At 42.2% G+C, this 14847-nt stretch overlaps 2 protein-coding genes across 4 annotated transcripts in view; both read left to right on the forward strand.

Annotated features, from left to right (window-relative positions):
- Positions 1–2062: 2062 nt before the first annotated feature.
- Positions 2063–5255, forward strand: LOC119059400 (CXXC-type zinc finger protein 1-like). Its single transcript, XM_037159014.2, is given in 8 exon segments — positions 2063–2224; positions 2341–2504; positions 2868–3089; positions 3186–3285; positions 3608–3657; positions 3874–3970; positions 4880–5032; positions 5109–5255. Coding segments are annotated over 8 exon segments (1095 nt in total).
- A 5431-nt stretch (positions 5256–10686) lies between these two features.
- ZNF81 (zinc finger protein 81) overlaps positions 10687–14847 on the forward strand; it is a 60846-nt gene continuing 56685 nt past the window's right edge. Inside the window, exon 1 of one of the 3 annotated variants that reach the window (XM_037159903.2) lies at positions 10687–10750. The gene's annotated coding sequence lies outside the window, so the exon portion shown is untranslated. The remainder of the gene's footprint in view (positions 10751–14847) is intronic. The other 2 variants (XM_053670587.1, XM_037159895.2) reach the window with 2 other exon arrangements.

A 14847-nucleotide genomic window follows, 5' to 3' on the forward strand; every position in this document is an offset into this window, starting at 1 on the left:
TTTTTTGTGCATCCCCTGCTGGGAACTGGCCTGCAGGGAACCAGCCTGCAACCCCGGTATATGCCCTGACTGGGAATTGAACCTCGATTGTCTGGTTCGCAGGCCTGCACTCAATCCACTGAGCTACACCAGCCAGGGCTGCAGTGCTTATTAATTGGATTGTGTTTTGACATTCTTTAAGGTTGCCAGGGTCACTTTTTATTAATATTGCATCTCTAACTCCAAAATAGTATGAGTTTGCCAATTGATAATGGTATTATTGAAAATGTGCATATTCTTTTTGTATGTGTGCTTGCTCTATTAATCACTGAGAGTAATGATTTGTTTGCTGCTGTGTGCATATACACACAAACCTTCTAAAAATGTATATTTATATATTTTTTTTCTTGGTGTTACTGGGTACACGTAGGCATGCATTTCAGAATAAAGATTGTCAAATTATTCTAGGTGAGTCAGTCAGGGTAGACACAGCATAATGGGCATATGCAGGTGGGGAGGGGGGAGGGGGCTTGATATAGCTCATTATTCCAAAGGTAAAACAGAACCTTGTATGTGCAAGAATAGGGGAGGGACATATGAGGTTGAGAGAGTCTGGGAAGGCAGCAGGACCTGGTAGAGGGCAGAGTTGGGTATGTATCTGTGCAATGTGTGGGTCCCACTGGCCTGGGAGAGTAAAGCAAGCCAGAGTGTGTGCCCTCCAAGAGGGCATAGTTAAGCAGTCAGGGCCTGGAGAGACTAGGTGGACTGGGCAGGAAATGTGGGTGGGTAGAACATGTCTCAGGGATGGGCCATGTGTGTTTGGGTGGGCTGAGAAGAGTAGCAGGTGTATTATGGAGGATGGGGCAGGACATACTGAGCTGAGCGAGTAAGTGTAAGGAAGTAGAGTCTAGCTTTTCTGAACAGTGAGGCAAGGCCTTATGCATTCAGGTGAGCAAGGTGAGACCAGATGGACTAGCCAAGTGTGTCTGGATAGAGTGGGCAAGTAGTTCCAGCCATTCCCAGGCAGGCAAGATGTAGTGTATCCAGGCAGGTGCAGAGGGCCACCTCCTTCATTTTGGCCAAGAGGTGAGGCCAGGGGTGTTCAGGCACAGTGAGCCTGTCTCCATGTACTAGTGCTGACCCAAAACCTTCCTCCCACCAACAAAAGAACCCTACTTATAATCTCTGGTCTCTGGTGAGTCCAGGACACAAGGTAAATGGAGGAGTGGAGCTAGTGTGAGTGTCTTCCCCTCAGCTCTTGCCTATAATACCCTCAGAGGCTTTGCCATGGTCCTAATGGCAAGTGCCCACTCAACCACAACTGCCTCCACTGCAGAACTCCAGGCTATCCCAGAAGTACCAGATGGTGGCAGTATCACTGGCATTTACTGCCTTTGGCAGAAGAAGAGGCATCTCAGACAACAGCCATATCTCAGCTGTTGACTGAAAAGGATCTGCCTTAGGAATGAAAACTATACAGGGACTTTTTCTTTCTTTCTTTCTTTTTAATTTAATTATTGTTCAAGTACAGTTTTCAGTCTTTTACTCCCATCCCAGCCCACCCCCCAGGGACTTTTTCATAGAGGACTTTTGACAATCAAAATCCGATGAGTGTATGGCAGAGCCACAGGGTAGAAGGATAAAGACAGTGAAGGCAGAGATGTTCAGCAATGAGGAGAATGGAGTCAGGGAGTGTTCAAAAACCATTTAAGAAACAAGTTGGGGAGATCTGTCAGCATTTTACTGGCCTACAACCCTGGATTAGTGACATGTCCAATAGGGTGCTAGCAAACATGATGCATGCAGAGGCTTAAAATATGCTTAAACATTGGGGCTTTTGCTTTTTCTGGATCTTTTGGAACCCAGTCACCATGTGAAAAACACAGCTAGCCTGCCAGTTGATGAAGATTCATGGCTCCATCAATTCTATTGACCCACCAAACTTCAAACATATGAATGAGGCCATCTAAGATTAAACAGCCACTAGCTGACTACAACTATAAGGAGAAACCCAGGCAGATCCAGCAGAACCACCCGGCTGAGCCTATCCTAATTTTAAACCTACAGAATCTTGAATTAATAAATGATCATTGTATCCATTGATTTAAAAGATGGCTTGTTACACAGTGAAGTAGTTGTTTTTGGTTTTGGTTTTGAGGAGTTCCCATTTCTGGATCCTGCACTGTAGAAGCAGAAAGTCAATATGAAGAAAGTGCAGAAATCAAAGAAAAAGGGGGAATGGAAGGTGACAAATATGGTGGAGTGAGGGGCATGGAAGCAGAGGTTGGGAGCAGAGTACAAGGCAGGGGTATAGGATTAGGGGATTCCCCTATTCCTGTCCTGACCACAGGTGTCCCACAGGAAGAGAAGAAGCAGAAACCCATGGAAATGTGGAAACATGCAAAGCAGATGGATTCCAAGGACCCAGCCCCGCTGAAGCAGTGCCTGGGATCTGGCTGTGTGAATCCCACTCGGCCAGGTTCCAAGTATTGTTCAGACTACTGTGGCATGAAGCTGGCAGCTAAGTGAGTACATCTGGAGGTTAAGCAACAGGGCTTGAGGTAGGACATGATCTACTCCAACTGTAAGTCCATTCACTCCCTACCCATTCATCCACCATTCATCCACCTACCAATGCTTACAACCACCCACCCACTGATCTACCCATCTGCCTTCTATCCACCAACCCACTCATCCGCCTTACAGTTATTTACTTACCCAGACATCTACCCATCCACCCATTCATCCACCATTTAATCACTCATTCATGAGCATTCACTCTTCTACAATTTATTATCCTGTATAATCACCATTCAGTCACTCATCTATTTCCTCTTCTTTTATTGCCCCCACCTACCCATTTTGTTTCTTGGTGTCTCCCTTTCCAGACGCATCTGTGAGATCCTGCCCCAGCGCATACATCAGTGGCAGAAGAGCCCTCACGTTGCTGAAGAGCATAGCAAGAAAATGCTCGAGAGAATCCTCCGTGAGCAGCAGGATGCTCGCACTTACCTAAAGAAGATGGAGCATCAGTTCCATGAACTTGAGGATATCATTATGCGTGGCAAGCAGCAGACTGTATGCAATGATGAGGAGGTGAGTGGGAATAGGTAGGGTGTAGTAGAAATGTACCTGGTATCTTGTCTTGCCCATCCCCATTTTGCTCTGCTTTACTGGTTCCTCTATTGTCCTGTGTAGATCACCAGATTTATGGACAAAGCCCGCCAGGAGATCTTCTGTGTCTCCTGTGGGGAATCTGTCCGTATAAAGGTCGCCCTGCGCCACATGGAGCACTGCTTTGCCAAGGTTGGGGCATTGGCTGTGGGCTGATGGGGCAAGGGTGTTTTTAGCTGGGCGGGTTTCATGAGGAGGGGGACAGGTTTGGCGCCTGGGTGTTTGTTGTAGAAAGGACTACAACATACATCCATGGTTCTACTCATTTGTGCTTTTCTTCCACCCCCAGTATGAGGGCAAATTTGGGGTCATCAGTCAGTGGAGAGGAGGGCTATTGGCTGGGCAAATAGGAGCCTAGGGTCCATGGGGGACAAATGTATTGTTTGGGGCTTTTTCATGGGAGGGGATGTGGTGTACTTCCACAGTTCCTCCCATTTGTAATCTTTCTTCCTAGTATGAGTGCAAATCGTCCTTTGGGTCCTTGTACCCCACTTGCATTGAAGGGTGAGTGTGGGTGCTGGTCAGGGTCAAAGACATGATGTGGACAGGGTTAGGAATAGGGTGGGCAAGATCATGGGCAAGATGTGGGTGGGCTTAGAGGCAGAGGTGGGTGGATTCAAGGTAGGATATGGGTAAGGTTGGGAACAAAGTATGGACAGGGTTCAGGATGGGACCTCCCTTCTCCTGACCTTTAGCACCTCACTTTCAATCTCTCCCCAGGGCCACAAGGCTCTTCTGTGACTTTTATGACCCAAAGAGTAAGAGGTACTGTAAGCGGCTCCAGGTGCTGTGCCCTGAGCACTCAAAGGACCACAAGGTGGGACTCTTTCTCACCCTCCATTCCTTCCATCCTCCCTGTCTGACCACCCTATTCCTCTCTTCATCTCTGCTTGAATGCCTCTTATTTCCTTCTTCCTTTTGCCTGACTGCCTTCATACCACCTGACCAACTAACCCCTATGTTCTTCCCTTGCTGACTACCCCACATTCCCCACTCTTCACTGCCTGGTCACCTTCTGTTCTTACTTTTCTCTTTGCCTAACTGCTATTTATTCATACCCTCCTTGCCTGACCCCCACCCACATTTCTCTCTTTCTGCCTGACCACCCTCTATTCCTCTGCTCCTCACTGCATTCTCCACTTTCCTTGCTCAACCATCTTCCATTCCTTTCCTACCCTTTGTCCTACTGCCTCCATTCCTCTCTACCTCTCTGCATGGCTGCCCTCAACTCCTTTCACACTTTCTGATCTCCCTCCATTCTAATTTTCGTTGCTTCACTGCCCCTAATCACCTTTTCCCTGATTGTCATCTCCTAAATCTTATCTTTCTCCCTGTTTATTCAGCTTCCTTTCCCACCTTCCCTGCCTCATTCCTCACGTTCTTCATGCTGTGCCAACCCTCATTCATCTACTTCTCCTTGTCAGATCTTCCTCCACTCTTCCTCTCCTTCCTGTTTGATTTCTGTTTTTCTGTCCTGTCCAATCACCTCCATTCCTCCATCCCTGCTTAACTTCTTCCTCCACCCTCCATGCTTGATCATCCCCTTTTGCCCCCTCTTCTTTACCTAACCAGAGAATTTCTTTCTTCCTCCCTGGTGTGTCACTCTTCATTTCTCTCCTTCATGCCAAACTGCCCTCCATTCCCCTGTTCTCCTCATTATGCCTACCTGATCACCCTCTATAAATGACTTCCTCCATACCTCATCATTCTTCATTTTCCCCCACAGGTACCAGATGATGAGGTGTGTGGTTGCCCACTAGTGCGCAATGTCTTTGAATTCACTGGTGATTTCTGTCGCCTCCCCAAACGCCTGTGCAACCACCACTACTGCTGGGAAAAGCTGAGGCGTGCTGAGGTGGACCTAGAGCGCATACGAGCGGTAAGCTACAATGCTGAGTGAAGCTGTGAGGTGGGATAGAATCCTGGAATCCCCTTCTCATGCTGACCTTCCACAGCTGTACAAGCTGGAAATGCTGAGTGAGCAGGAGGGCAAGGTACGCACAGCTATGAAGAACCGGGCAGGTCTGTTGTCCCTGATGCTTCACCAGACAATCCAGCATGACCCACTCACCACTGACCTGCGCTCCAGAATAAATGACTGAGCCCTGTCCTGTACCCAACATCCTGTGCAAGGATGGCACTCAATGAATTCCTCACACATGTTTCTTTAACCACTTCTTTCTCAGGGCATCTCAGCGTGTCTCTGTATTTCTGTTTATCATTTGCTCTCCTGCTTCTGTCTATCCTTTTATGGGAGGGTATCCTCAAAATTGTTCCCGGTTTCTGTTCATTCTTCCATCCATGAATCTGGAATGGACCAGGGGAATCTTCTCTACTCTCATTTCCCACTGCCCGGAGTTTTGTTTATAAACTTTGGAAGAACAAAGTCTTTTCATATCTCCTGATGATCCCTAAACCCATCTGTCTGGCCACAAATCCAATTCTGGAACTCCAGTGGCAGTGGGAAACAGTGCAACTGTATTTAGGAACAGGCTGCAGTGCCCTTGCAGGGGTGGGTATGAAGTGATGCCCACTCAGTGGGTCCTATTCTGTCAAAGGAACTGGGACTTTATGAGGGGGAACTGACAGCGCTGACCATTGTTCCCTGTAGTCCCCATCCCAGGCCATCAAGTATATAGTTAGTGCCTGATTAGTGCACAGCCGATTCACTAACTGTGTATTTGTTAATACTTCCTTAGGGCAAAGGTGTTAGGTAAATGTTGGGATAGGGGATAGGTGAGTGTGGAATAGTCCTCCCTGATGCTTCCACTTTGGGATACTGAGGAGAATTCAAGGTGTCGTGACAATCATGCCCTGCCCCCTCATACCTTGTTCTATCCCTGACCATCATATGAGGTCCCAGCCTATCCAGTTATGGTCAGACTGTCTCCCCTCAGCCCTGCTCATCGCATCCTGTCCTCCTCCCCCTCACACCCTGCTCTGGCTCTGCCCTTTCCAGCCTGTCCTATCCATCAAGTCTCCATCCAGCCAACCCCATTTCAGACTTATAGGGTTGCCAGAAGGGGGCTGGGACCTCTGCCACTTCTGCTTTGCCAGCTCCAACCAGGACTCCTGTTCCAGTAGAGGTGTGTCTGTAATGCTGCCTCTGAGTACTGGTCCCTTAATAATTTTTAAATTAATTTTCACAATTACATTTTTCCCCAGGGACTCACATATTTCACCAAATGTTTAAGTATAGGCTTTAGACTTATACTTCACATTTCACTGAAACTAGTTTATATTACTACTGATTTGGTACAATATCTCGTTTTTATTATGAATGTTGTATTTTTTTCTTTCTTTTCAATTTGATCAGATGTGTTAGGAGCTGGTTCATATAATTAAATATTTGAAAGGACCAGCTCTTATTTTATTTATACTCCCTAAGTTTATTTTTTATTTATTTAAGAATTACTTTTAATGAATTGCAACTTCTTGAGTTTTAGTTTTGTGATTCATTTTCATGTTTTTGCATAAGTTCTTTTCCTAATTTATTTTTCATTTTTATTATATTTATTGGGGTAACATTGGTTAATAAAATTGTGTAAATTTCAGGTGTACATTATAATATATCTGCATACTCTGTGTGCTTACCACCCAAAGTCTAGTCTACTTCCATTACCATGTATTTGAACCTGTTTATTCCCTTTGTCCTCCCCGAACCCCCTTCCCCTCTGGCAAACACCATTCTGTTGTCTGAGTTTATGAGTTTCTTTTTTGTTTGTTCAGTTGTTGGTTTTTGTTTTATATCCCACATATGGATGAAATCCAAATTTTTAACCTAATTGCTCTTAATTTCCCAGTTTTTTATCCTAATGAATTTGAGTCTATACACTTTCTTCTAAATATAGTTGTAGTTCATAAACTCTGAAATGAAAGGTGCAATTTCAGAACTGATTTATCATTTTGACCCTAGCTATTGAGGGAAGTGTCTTTGTAGTTAAGTGGTTCTTTCTTTCTTTCTTTCTTTCTTTCTTTCTTTCTTTCTTTCTTTCTTTCTTTCTTTCTTTCTTTCTCTTTTTTGTAATATAGTTTTCCTGTAATCAGAGAATGTAGCTGTTGAATATGAATTTGTAAGCATTATTCAAGATTTTCTTTGTGGTGTGGATACTCAAATTAATTTTGTAAAACTTCTATGGATATAAGAGAAGAAACTATATTCTCTGTTAGGTATGGATTACTCATTACAACTTTTCAATCTAGTTTGATGACGAAGTATTCTTTACCCTGATGTTTTACTTTTTGTCTACTTTAGCTGTTATATTATCAAAAGATACAATAAATGTTATATTTTAAACAAATTGCTTCTTGTGGTTCTGTGGGCTTCTTGAAATGGGAGTGGGGAAAGGGAATTCTAAAGTGTATATATTAGGCCATTTTACACAAATACCATTAATATATTTTTCTGGTTTTGCCTTAGTGTTTGTTTGTTTGTTTTTTTTTTTTTTTGGGTAGTCAGAGGTGTTTTATTGGCCAAAGTTTCAAAGTTTTACCTGCGCAGGGGTGAACTCTCGGGGTGCCTCCGGAGACACACGAGTGCCAAAATGGCTGCAAATGAGAGTCGCCTGCCTTAGTGTTTTTTATCTTGAATTTTCCTCTGATAAATACAACACAACTGTTGCTTTTATTTTGCTGCCACTTACCTAGTGAATCTTTGCCTAAAACTTTGTGTTTTTCCCTTTAAAATACATTTCTTGTAACCATATATTAGTACATTTTGCCCTAATCCCACATTTGTGTCTTGAGATTCAGTCCATTTATTTAAATTCATGTAATTATAATAATTATATATTTTATATTGTATTATGCTTATTATCAATTTTACTATTTCCTAAGTACAGCTTTTATCCTTTTTTTCTTCCTAATATCTTTTTTTAAGATTTTATTTATTTTTAGAGACAGGGGAAGAGAGGAAGAAAGAGGGGGAGAGAAACATTGATGTGCAAGAGATACGTCAATTGGTTTCCTCTCATATGCCCCCAACTGGGGACCTGGCCTACAACCCAGGCATGTGCCCTGAGTGGGAATCAAATCAGGAACCCTTTGGTTCACAGGTTGGCACACAATCCACTGAGCTACACTAGCCAGGGCTGTTGGATATTATTCTAGTTTATTCATTTTGACTCTTGTTGATGAGCATCCATTTTTTGTTTCCAGGTTTTGCTGTTGTGAACTGGATGCCACGCATATGCTAGGTTTCATGTGCAAGTGTTACTCTTGAATATATCCATAGAGAGGCCTGGCTGGATTGTGAGGTATATAAATATTCACTGTAGGACAGAATGCCAACTATTTTCTTTTTAAAAAATATTTTTAGCCCTAGCTGCTCAGTGTATTGAGCATGAGCTGTGGATCAAAGGGTTGCTGGTTCAATTCCCACTCAGGGCACATGCCTGGGTTGTGGGCCAGGATCCCCGGTGGGGGCCATGTGAGAGGCAACCACACATTAATGTTTCTCTCCCTCTCTTTCTCCCTCCTTCCCCCTCTCTCTAAAAACAAATAAATAAAATATTTAAATATATTTTATTAAAAATAAAGTGTGTTATGCTTTATACAATCTTTAGGAATTATAGTATTTTTTCCCGTAATATTCATCCATATTGTTGGGTATTATTTTTTTTTAATCATTTCTAGAGATTTTATTTATTTATTTATTTATTTATTTATTTATTTATTTATTAAGATTTTATTTATTTATCTTTAGAGGGGAAGGGACGGAGAGAGGGAGAGAAACATCAGTGTACGGTTGCCTTTCGTGCATCCCCTGCTGGGAACTGGCCTGCAGGGAAGCAGCCTGCAACCCAGGCATGTGCCCTGACTGGGAATCGAACTGCAATTGTCTGGTTCGCAGGCCCGCGCTCAATCCACTGAGCTACACCAGCCAGGGCTATTTATTTTTTTAGAGACAGGGGAAGAGAGGAAGAAAGAGGGGGAGAGAAACATCAATGTGTGAGATTTACATTGATTGGCAGCCTCTCACACACCCCCAACTAGGGACCAGGCCACAACCCAGGCATATGCCCTGACTGGGAATTGAACTGATGACATCTCAGTTCGCAGGCTAACACTCAGTCCACTGAACCACACCAGCCAAGGCAACTATTTTCTAAAGTGGTTTCACTCATTTACATTTCTTCAACAAGGCAGAAAGATACTGTGGGTGCATATCCTCTCCAACACTTGGTATTATCGGATACATTTTTGCAAATTGAATAAGTAAGTGTAAAATGTCATCTCATCATGTCCTGATTTGTATTTCCCTGATTACTAATGGCTTTGAACATTTCTGCATATGTTTATTGGCTCTCCTTTCCTTCTTCTCTGAAATGGTCTAACAGATAGACCTATTTTTTAACATAAACTAGTACTATTATGACGCTCAACAACATTAACAATGATTCTGGGCACTGTATTAGAAATGTATACGTGCCAAATGTACTTCTGCTGATTCCATTTCTTCTTTCATTTATGTATCCAACAAACACCTAGACCAAGGATATAGGGGACCCCTCAAAACACCTTCCTCACTTGAGGATTCAGAAAGACCTTCAGCAGAGCACAGAGCTTTCTACCTCTGTCTGGAGGATTCCCTGGAGGAGGAGATGTTTGAACTTGGTTTTGAAGTGTAAGTAGGCATTCCCAGGTGAAGGGCAACATGACTTCTTCCCCTTTTGCCCCCATGATATCTCCCAGAAGGGCCAGGCATCTCCAGAATTTCTGTATTGGAGATAAGGGCAAACTGGTTGAAGGGCAGAAGCAACCTTGTCTTAAAAGCTACATTTGCAAAGTAAGGGCATTATCGTTTAATAGATTTTATTTTATGAAGAAATAAAATAATAGTTTCCTAAGGACGTTTTTATCGACATATTGCATTAAGTTAGGAAAAAATAAATTACTATTGGCACACACTTTTATTTCAGCTTGGGTAGCTGAAGTGGAAGATAATGTAGATTATGGGAGCATTCAAATTCCAGTCAGCTTACACAAGGCCTACACATCCCTGATTTATTTTCCTTCTCCCCTCGTGGTATGTTCCAGGAGAAGCCACTTGCCCTCTCCCCACTTCTCATCCTGTGGTATTTGCCAGGAGATGACAGGGACCGGCACTTCTGCGTCTTTCCAGAGGCCCCTCGGCTTCTCTGAATATTATTACACAGATACATAGAGTAGAGCTCCAAAGACCCCTCCCTCCTTCAGAAAGCCCGCTCAGAGAAATGTCCCAAACTCTGCTCCCCGCCACCTGTGAGACGGATTCACCGCTCGGCTCTGTGACTTTAGAGGTTTCTTCATCCTCAGTACGGAACGGGCACTCCTTCAACATGGTGTACCCCACAAAGAAGGGCGAACTGGGTGCGGCCATGTTTCCCACCGGTGCCAAAAGGCACCAAAAGCCCCAAAGCACCGACTGCAGAACATCTCCAGGTTGACTCGGGTGACAGCAGCTTCAAATGTGGGTTTGCGCATGTGCAAAACCACGCTCCCCCGCCCCTAATCCCGAGAAGGGGCGGTGCTAGGGGTTCCGACCGGAAGTGGCTGTGGTTTTCAGTAGTTGTTGTCTAGAGAATCTCCATGCTCTTCGCCGAGGTGTTTCGCTGTGGTAAGGCCCTGGGGAGGGTGAGTGTTGGGGAATTTTGTGTGGTCAGTGATGGACTTGATTGTTTGACTATAGTTAGATGGTTAGCTATTTTTCATTATTTTCTCTTCTCATATTGATATTAAGGTCTTAAAGTTCACTCAGACCCACAAGGTTTGGTGAATTATGTTCTAAGTATTTTCTAAGAGTTGATAATTTTTCTTTTGCCCCTGAGTTATTTAGAAATGCGTTTTCAGTTTCCAAAAGTTTATCTATTTAATAGTTTTCTAACCTTAGAAAAATGTGGTCCAAAAAATGCCTACGGAAAGCCCATTACTTGAAATATGAAGGGATGCATGGCCTACTACATGGTGAATTTTTATAAATGTTTCATATATCACTTGACAATACTATTTAATTATTTAGCTGTCAGTTGTGTTGTACAAGATTTGTACACTTTTTTGTTTGCTTCTTTCTTGGAAAGAGAAATTTTCTACTGTGGTGCTGATTTGCCCACCTATCCTTCCTGCTGTCCATGATCCATTTGAGTTATGCTTCATATGAAGTGTGAGACTTAGATTGAGGTTCATTTGGTTGAATGTCCAATTACTCCAGTATCGTTTATTGAAAAGACTATTCTTCCTCTGTTTATATGTTTTGCACCTCGGTCAAAAATAAATTTGCCATATTTGTGTGGGACTATTTCAAGGTTCTCTATCATGAATAGCTGTGTTGAATTTTGTCTTACTGTATGAATTTATATGATCTCATAATTTTTTATCTTTGGCCTGTTAATATGGAGAAGTACACTGGTTGAGTTTTGAATATTGAACCAGCCTTACATTCCTAGAATAAACCTCACCTGATTGTGGTGTATAATTCTTTTTATGTATTGCAGGAATTGATTAGCTGATACTTTTTTGAGGATTTCTGCATCTAAGTTCATGAGAAATGTTGGTCTACAGTTTTCCTTTTTTATACTGTCTTCGTCTGGTTTTAGTATTAGGGTATCATAGAATGAGTTGGGAAGTGTTCTCTTCTATTTTCTGGAAGAGATTGTGTAGAATTATGCTAGATGTTTGGTAGAATCCTCCAGCGAAACCATCTGGGCCTGGAAATTTTCTTTTGGGAGCTTTTTTATTGTCTTCAATTTCTGTAGAAGTTATATTACTATTCAGATTACCTAGTTAATATCTTTTCAGAGTAACTATTTAATAGTGGGTGAATTGTGCAAGTTTGTGTTTTGTGAGGAATTGGACCACTTCATCCAAGACGTTTAATTAATGTGCATGAAGTTGTGTGTGGTATTCCTTTTCTTTTGAGTGGCTGCAAGAGCTATAGTTCTATCTCCTCTTTCATTTCTGATATTGGTAATTTGTATCTTCTTTTTATCTTTGTCAATTTTGCTGGTGGATTACCAATTTTATCAAGGTTTTTGAAGAACCAGCTTTGGCTTTCATTTTCTGTATTGTTTTTCTGTTTCCAATTTGATTGATTTTTGCTGTTATGTTTATTACTTCTTTCCTTCTGCTTGTTTTGAGTTTACTCTTGTTCTAGTTTCTTGAGGTAGCAACTTAGATTATTGATTTAAGACCTTAATTATTTTCTAATAAAACATTTAAATTTATAAATTTTTCTTTCAACACTGCTTTATCTACATCTGACAAATTTCATTTATATTTTCATTTTCATTCATTACTTTTTAATTTCCTTTGAAACTTCCTCTTTGATCCATGGATTATATAGAAATGTATTGTTTAATTCCCAAGTGTTTGGAGACTTTCCTGTTATCTTTTTCTTATTGATTTCTAGTGCAATACTATTATAACAAAAGAACATATGCTTTAAGATTTCAATTTGTTGAGGTTTGTTTTATGACCCTGGATATGGTATGTGTTGGAGATTGTTGCATGTGTGCTTTAAGAGAACATGTATTCTATTAGTGTTTAGGTGGAGTAGGGTGGGTATGTTCAGTTAGGCCACACTTTTTTTGGTCCTTTGATTAAGGGGAGGAGGCTTTTTCTTATAACATTTTTTTTTGTCTGTGGCTATTGATAATTTTGAGTTATAGGCTTCTCCAGTTATATACGGGAAGGGAAATGAAATATGTAGAACTCACCACTGTGTTGTTCTCCCCACCCCGAGGTCTGTGGGCTCTCCGCTTTTCATTTCTACCTTTCAGTCTCTTTATTTGTTGTATTGTCATTTTTGTTCTGGTCTCTTCTACATTCATTGTTGTCTCCTATATTTCTCCTCTGTGAAATGTTTTAATTTATATTTTTCTAGGGAAGCACCTGTTTCACATCAATATTAAAGTATGTTGCTATGCATTTATACATAGTATCTGCAATAACTAATTTGAACCACTGCCATATCTGGGAGAGATTTTTCCTCTCTCATTGTATATATGTAATATTTAAACATTTCTCCTTTATCTGGTTTGCTAATGGGTTATCTTATGATGTTGAATCTCAAAGATGGAAGTCTTTGTTGGATTTCAGCTCCCTATTGCTGTCTTATTTCTTTTTTTAAAATATATTTTATTGATTATATCACTACAGTTGTCCCATTCCCCCCTTCATTCCCCTCCACCCTGTACACCCTCCCCCACCATTCTCCCCCCCACCATTCCCCCCCTTTAGTTTATGTCCATGTGTCACAAGTTCTTTAGATTCAGTGTTTCCCATGCTATTCTTGCCCTCTACCCTGTTTATTTTCTACCTACCATCTATGCTATTTATTCTCTGTATCTTTTCCCTCCCTCCTCCACCCACTCCCCTGTTGCTAACCCTCCATGTGATCTCCATTTGTATGGTTCTGCTCCTGATCTAGCTGTCCTCTTAGTTTGCTTTTGTTTTAGGTGTGGTTGTTAGTAACTGTGAGTTTGCTGTCCTTTCACTGTTCATCTTTTCTATCTTCTTTTTCTTAAGTAAGTCCCTTTAACATTTCATATAATAAGGGCTTGGTGATGATGAACTCCTTGAATTTGACCTTATCTGAAAAGCACTTTATCTTCCTTTCCTTTCTAAATGAAAGCTTTGCTGAATAGAGCAATCTTGCATGTAGGTCTTTGGATTTCATGACTTGGAATACTTCTTTCCAGCCCCTTCTTCCCTGTAAGGTCTCTTTTGAGAAATCCGCTGATGGTCTGTTGGGAACTCCTTTGTAGGTGACTGTCCCCTTATCTCTTGCTGCTTCTAGGATCCTCTCCTTCCTTTTAATCTTGGGTAATGTAATTCTGATGTGCCTTGGTGTGTTTCTCCTTGGGTCCAACTTCTTTGGGACTCTCTGAGCTTCCTGGACTTCCTGGAAGTCTCTTTCCTTTGCCAGATTGGGGAAGTTCTCCTTTGTTATTTGTTCAAATAAGTTTTCCACTTGTTGCTCTTCCTCTTCCCCTTCTGGTACACCTATAATTCGGATGTTGGAATGGCTAAAAATGCTCAGGAGGTTCCTAAGCCTCTCCTTATTTTTTTGAATTCTTGTTTCTTCATTCTTTTCTGTTTAGTTGTTTCTTTCTTCCTTCTGGTCCACTCCCTTGATTTGAGTCCCAGTTTCCTTTCCATTACTATTAGTTTCTTGTGCATTTCCCTTCATTTCACTTAGTTTAGCCTTCATTTGTTCCTGTAATTTGTGACTAAAATCAACCAGTTCTGTGAGCATCCTGATCACCAGTGTTTTGAACTGTGCATCTGATAGGTTGTCAATCTCTTGGTCACTTAGAAGTATTGGCTCTGGGGCTTTGAGCTGTTCTTCTTGAGCCATAATGTTTTGGTCTGTTCATGCCTGTTGTGTATGAGGGGTGGAGCCTTAGTTGTTCACCAGGGTGGGGCAGCCCAGTTGCTGGGTTGTGAGGCTCTATGTGGGGGCAGGTTCAGAGAGGGGCAGTAGCATCTGTTCTGCTCTCTGTTGGATTTCGGTCCCCTCTGCTGCTTCCTGCAAGCAAATTGGGCCCGCCTGGTGCTGGTTCCCGGGTGTATGGGCTTTTGCCCTTCCCAGAACCCTGTGGGTCTCTCCAACGAACTCTCTGTGAGCCTGGGAGCTTCTCCCAGCACCTCAACCCCGAAAGTTTTTCCAATTGGTGCTTTTAGGCTTTAATTCCCGTCGCTGGGACCCTGGTTTGC

Source organism: Artibeus jamaicensis, unplaced genomic scaffold, assembly GCF_021234435.1.
Source record: "Artibeus jamaicensis isolate MK-2021 breed Jamaican fruit bat unplaced genomic scaffold, CSHL_Jam_final contig_60, whole genome shotgun sequence".
In the NCBI taxonomy this organism is placed as follows: Eukaryota; Metazoa; Chordata; class Mammalia; order Chiroptera; family Phyllostomidae; genus Artibeus; species Artibeus jamaicensis.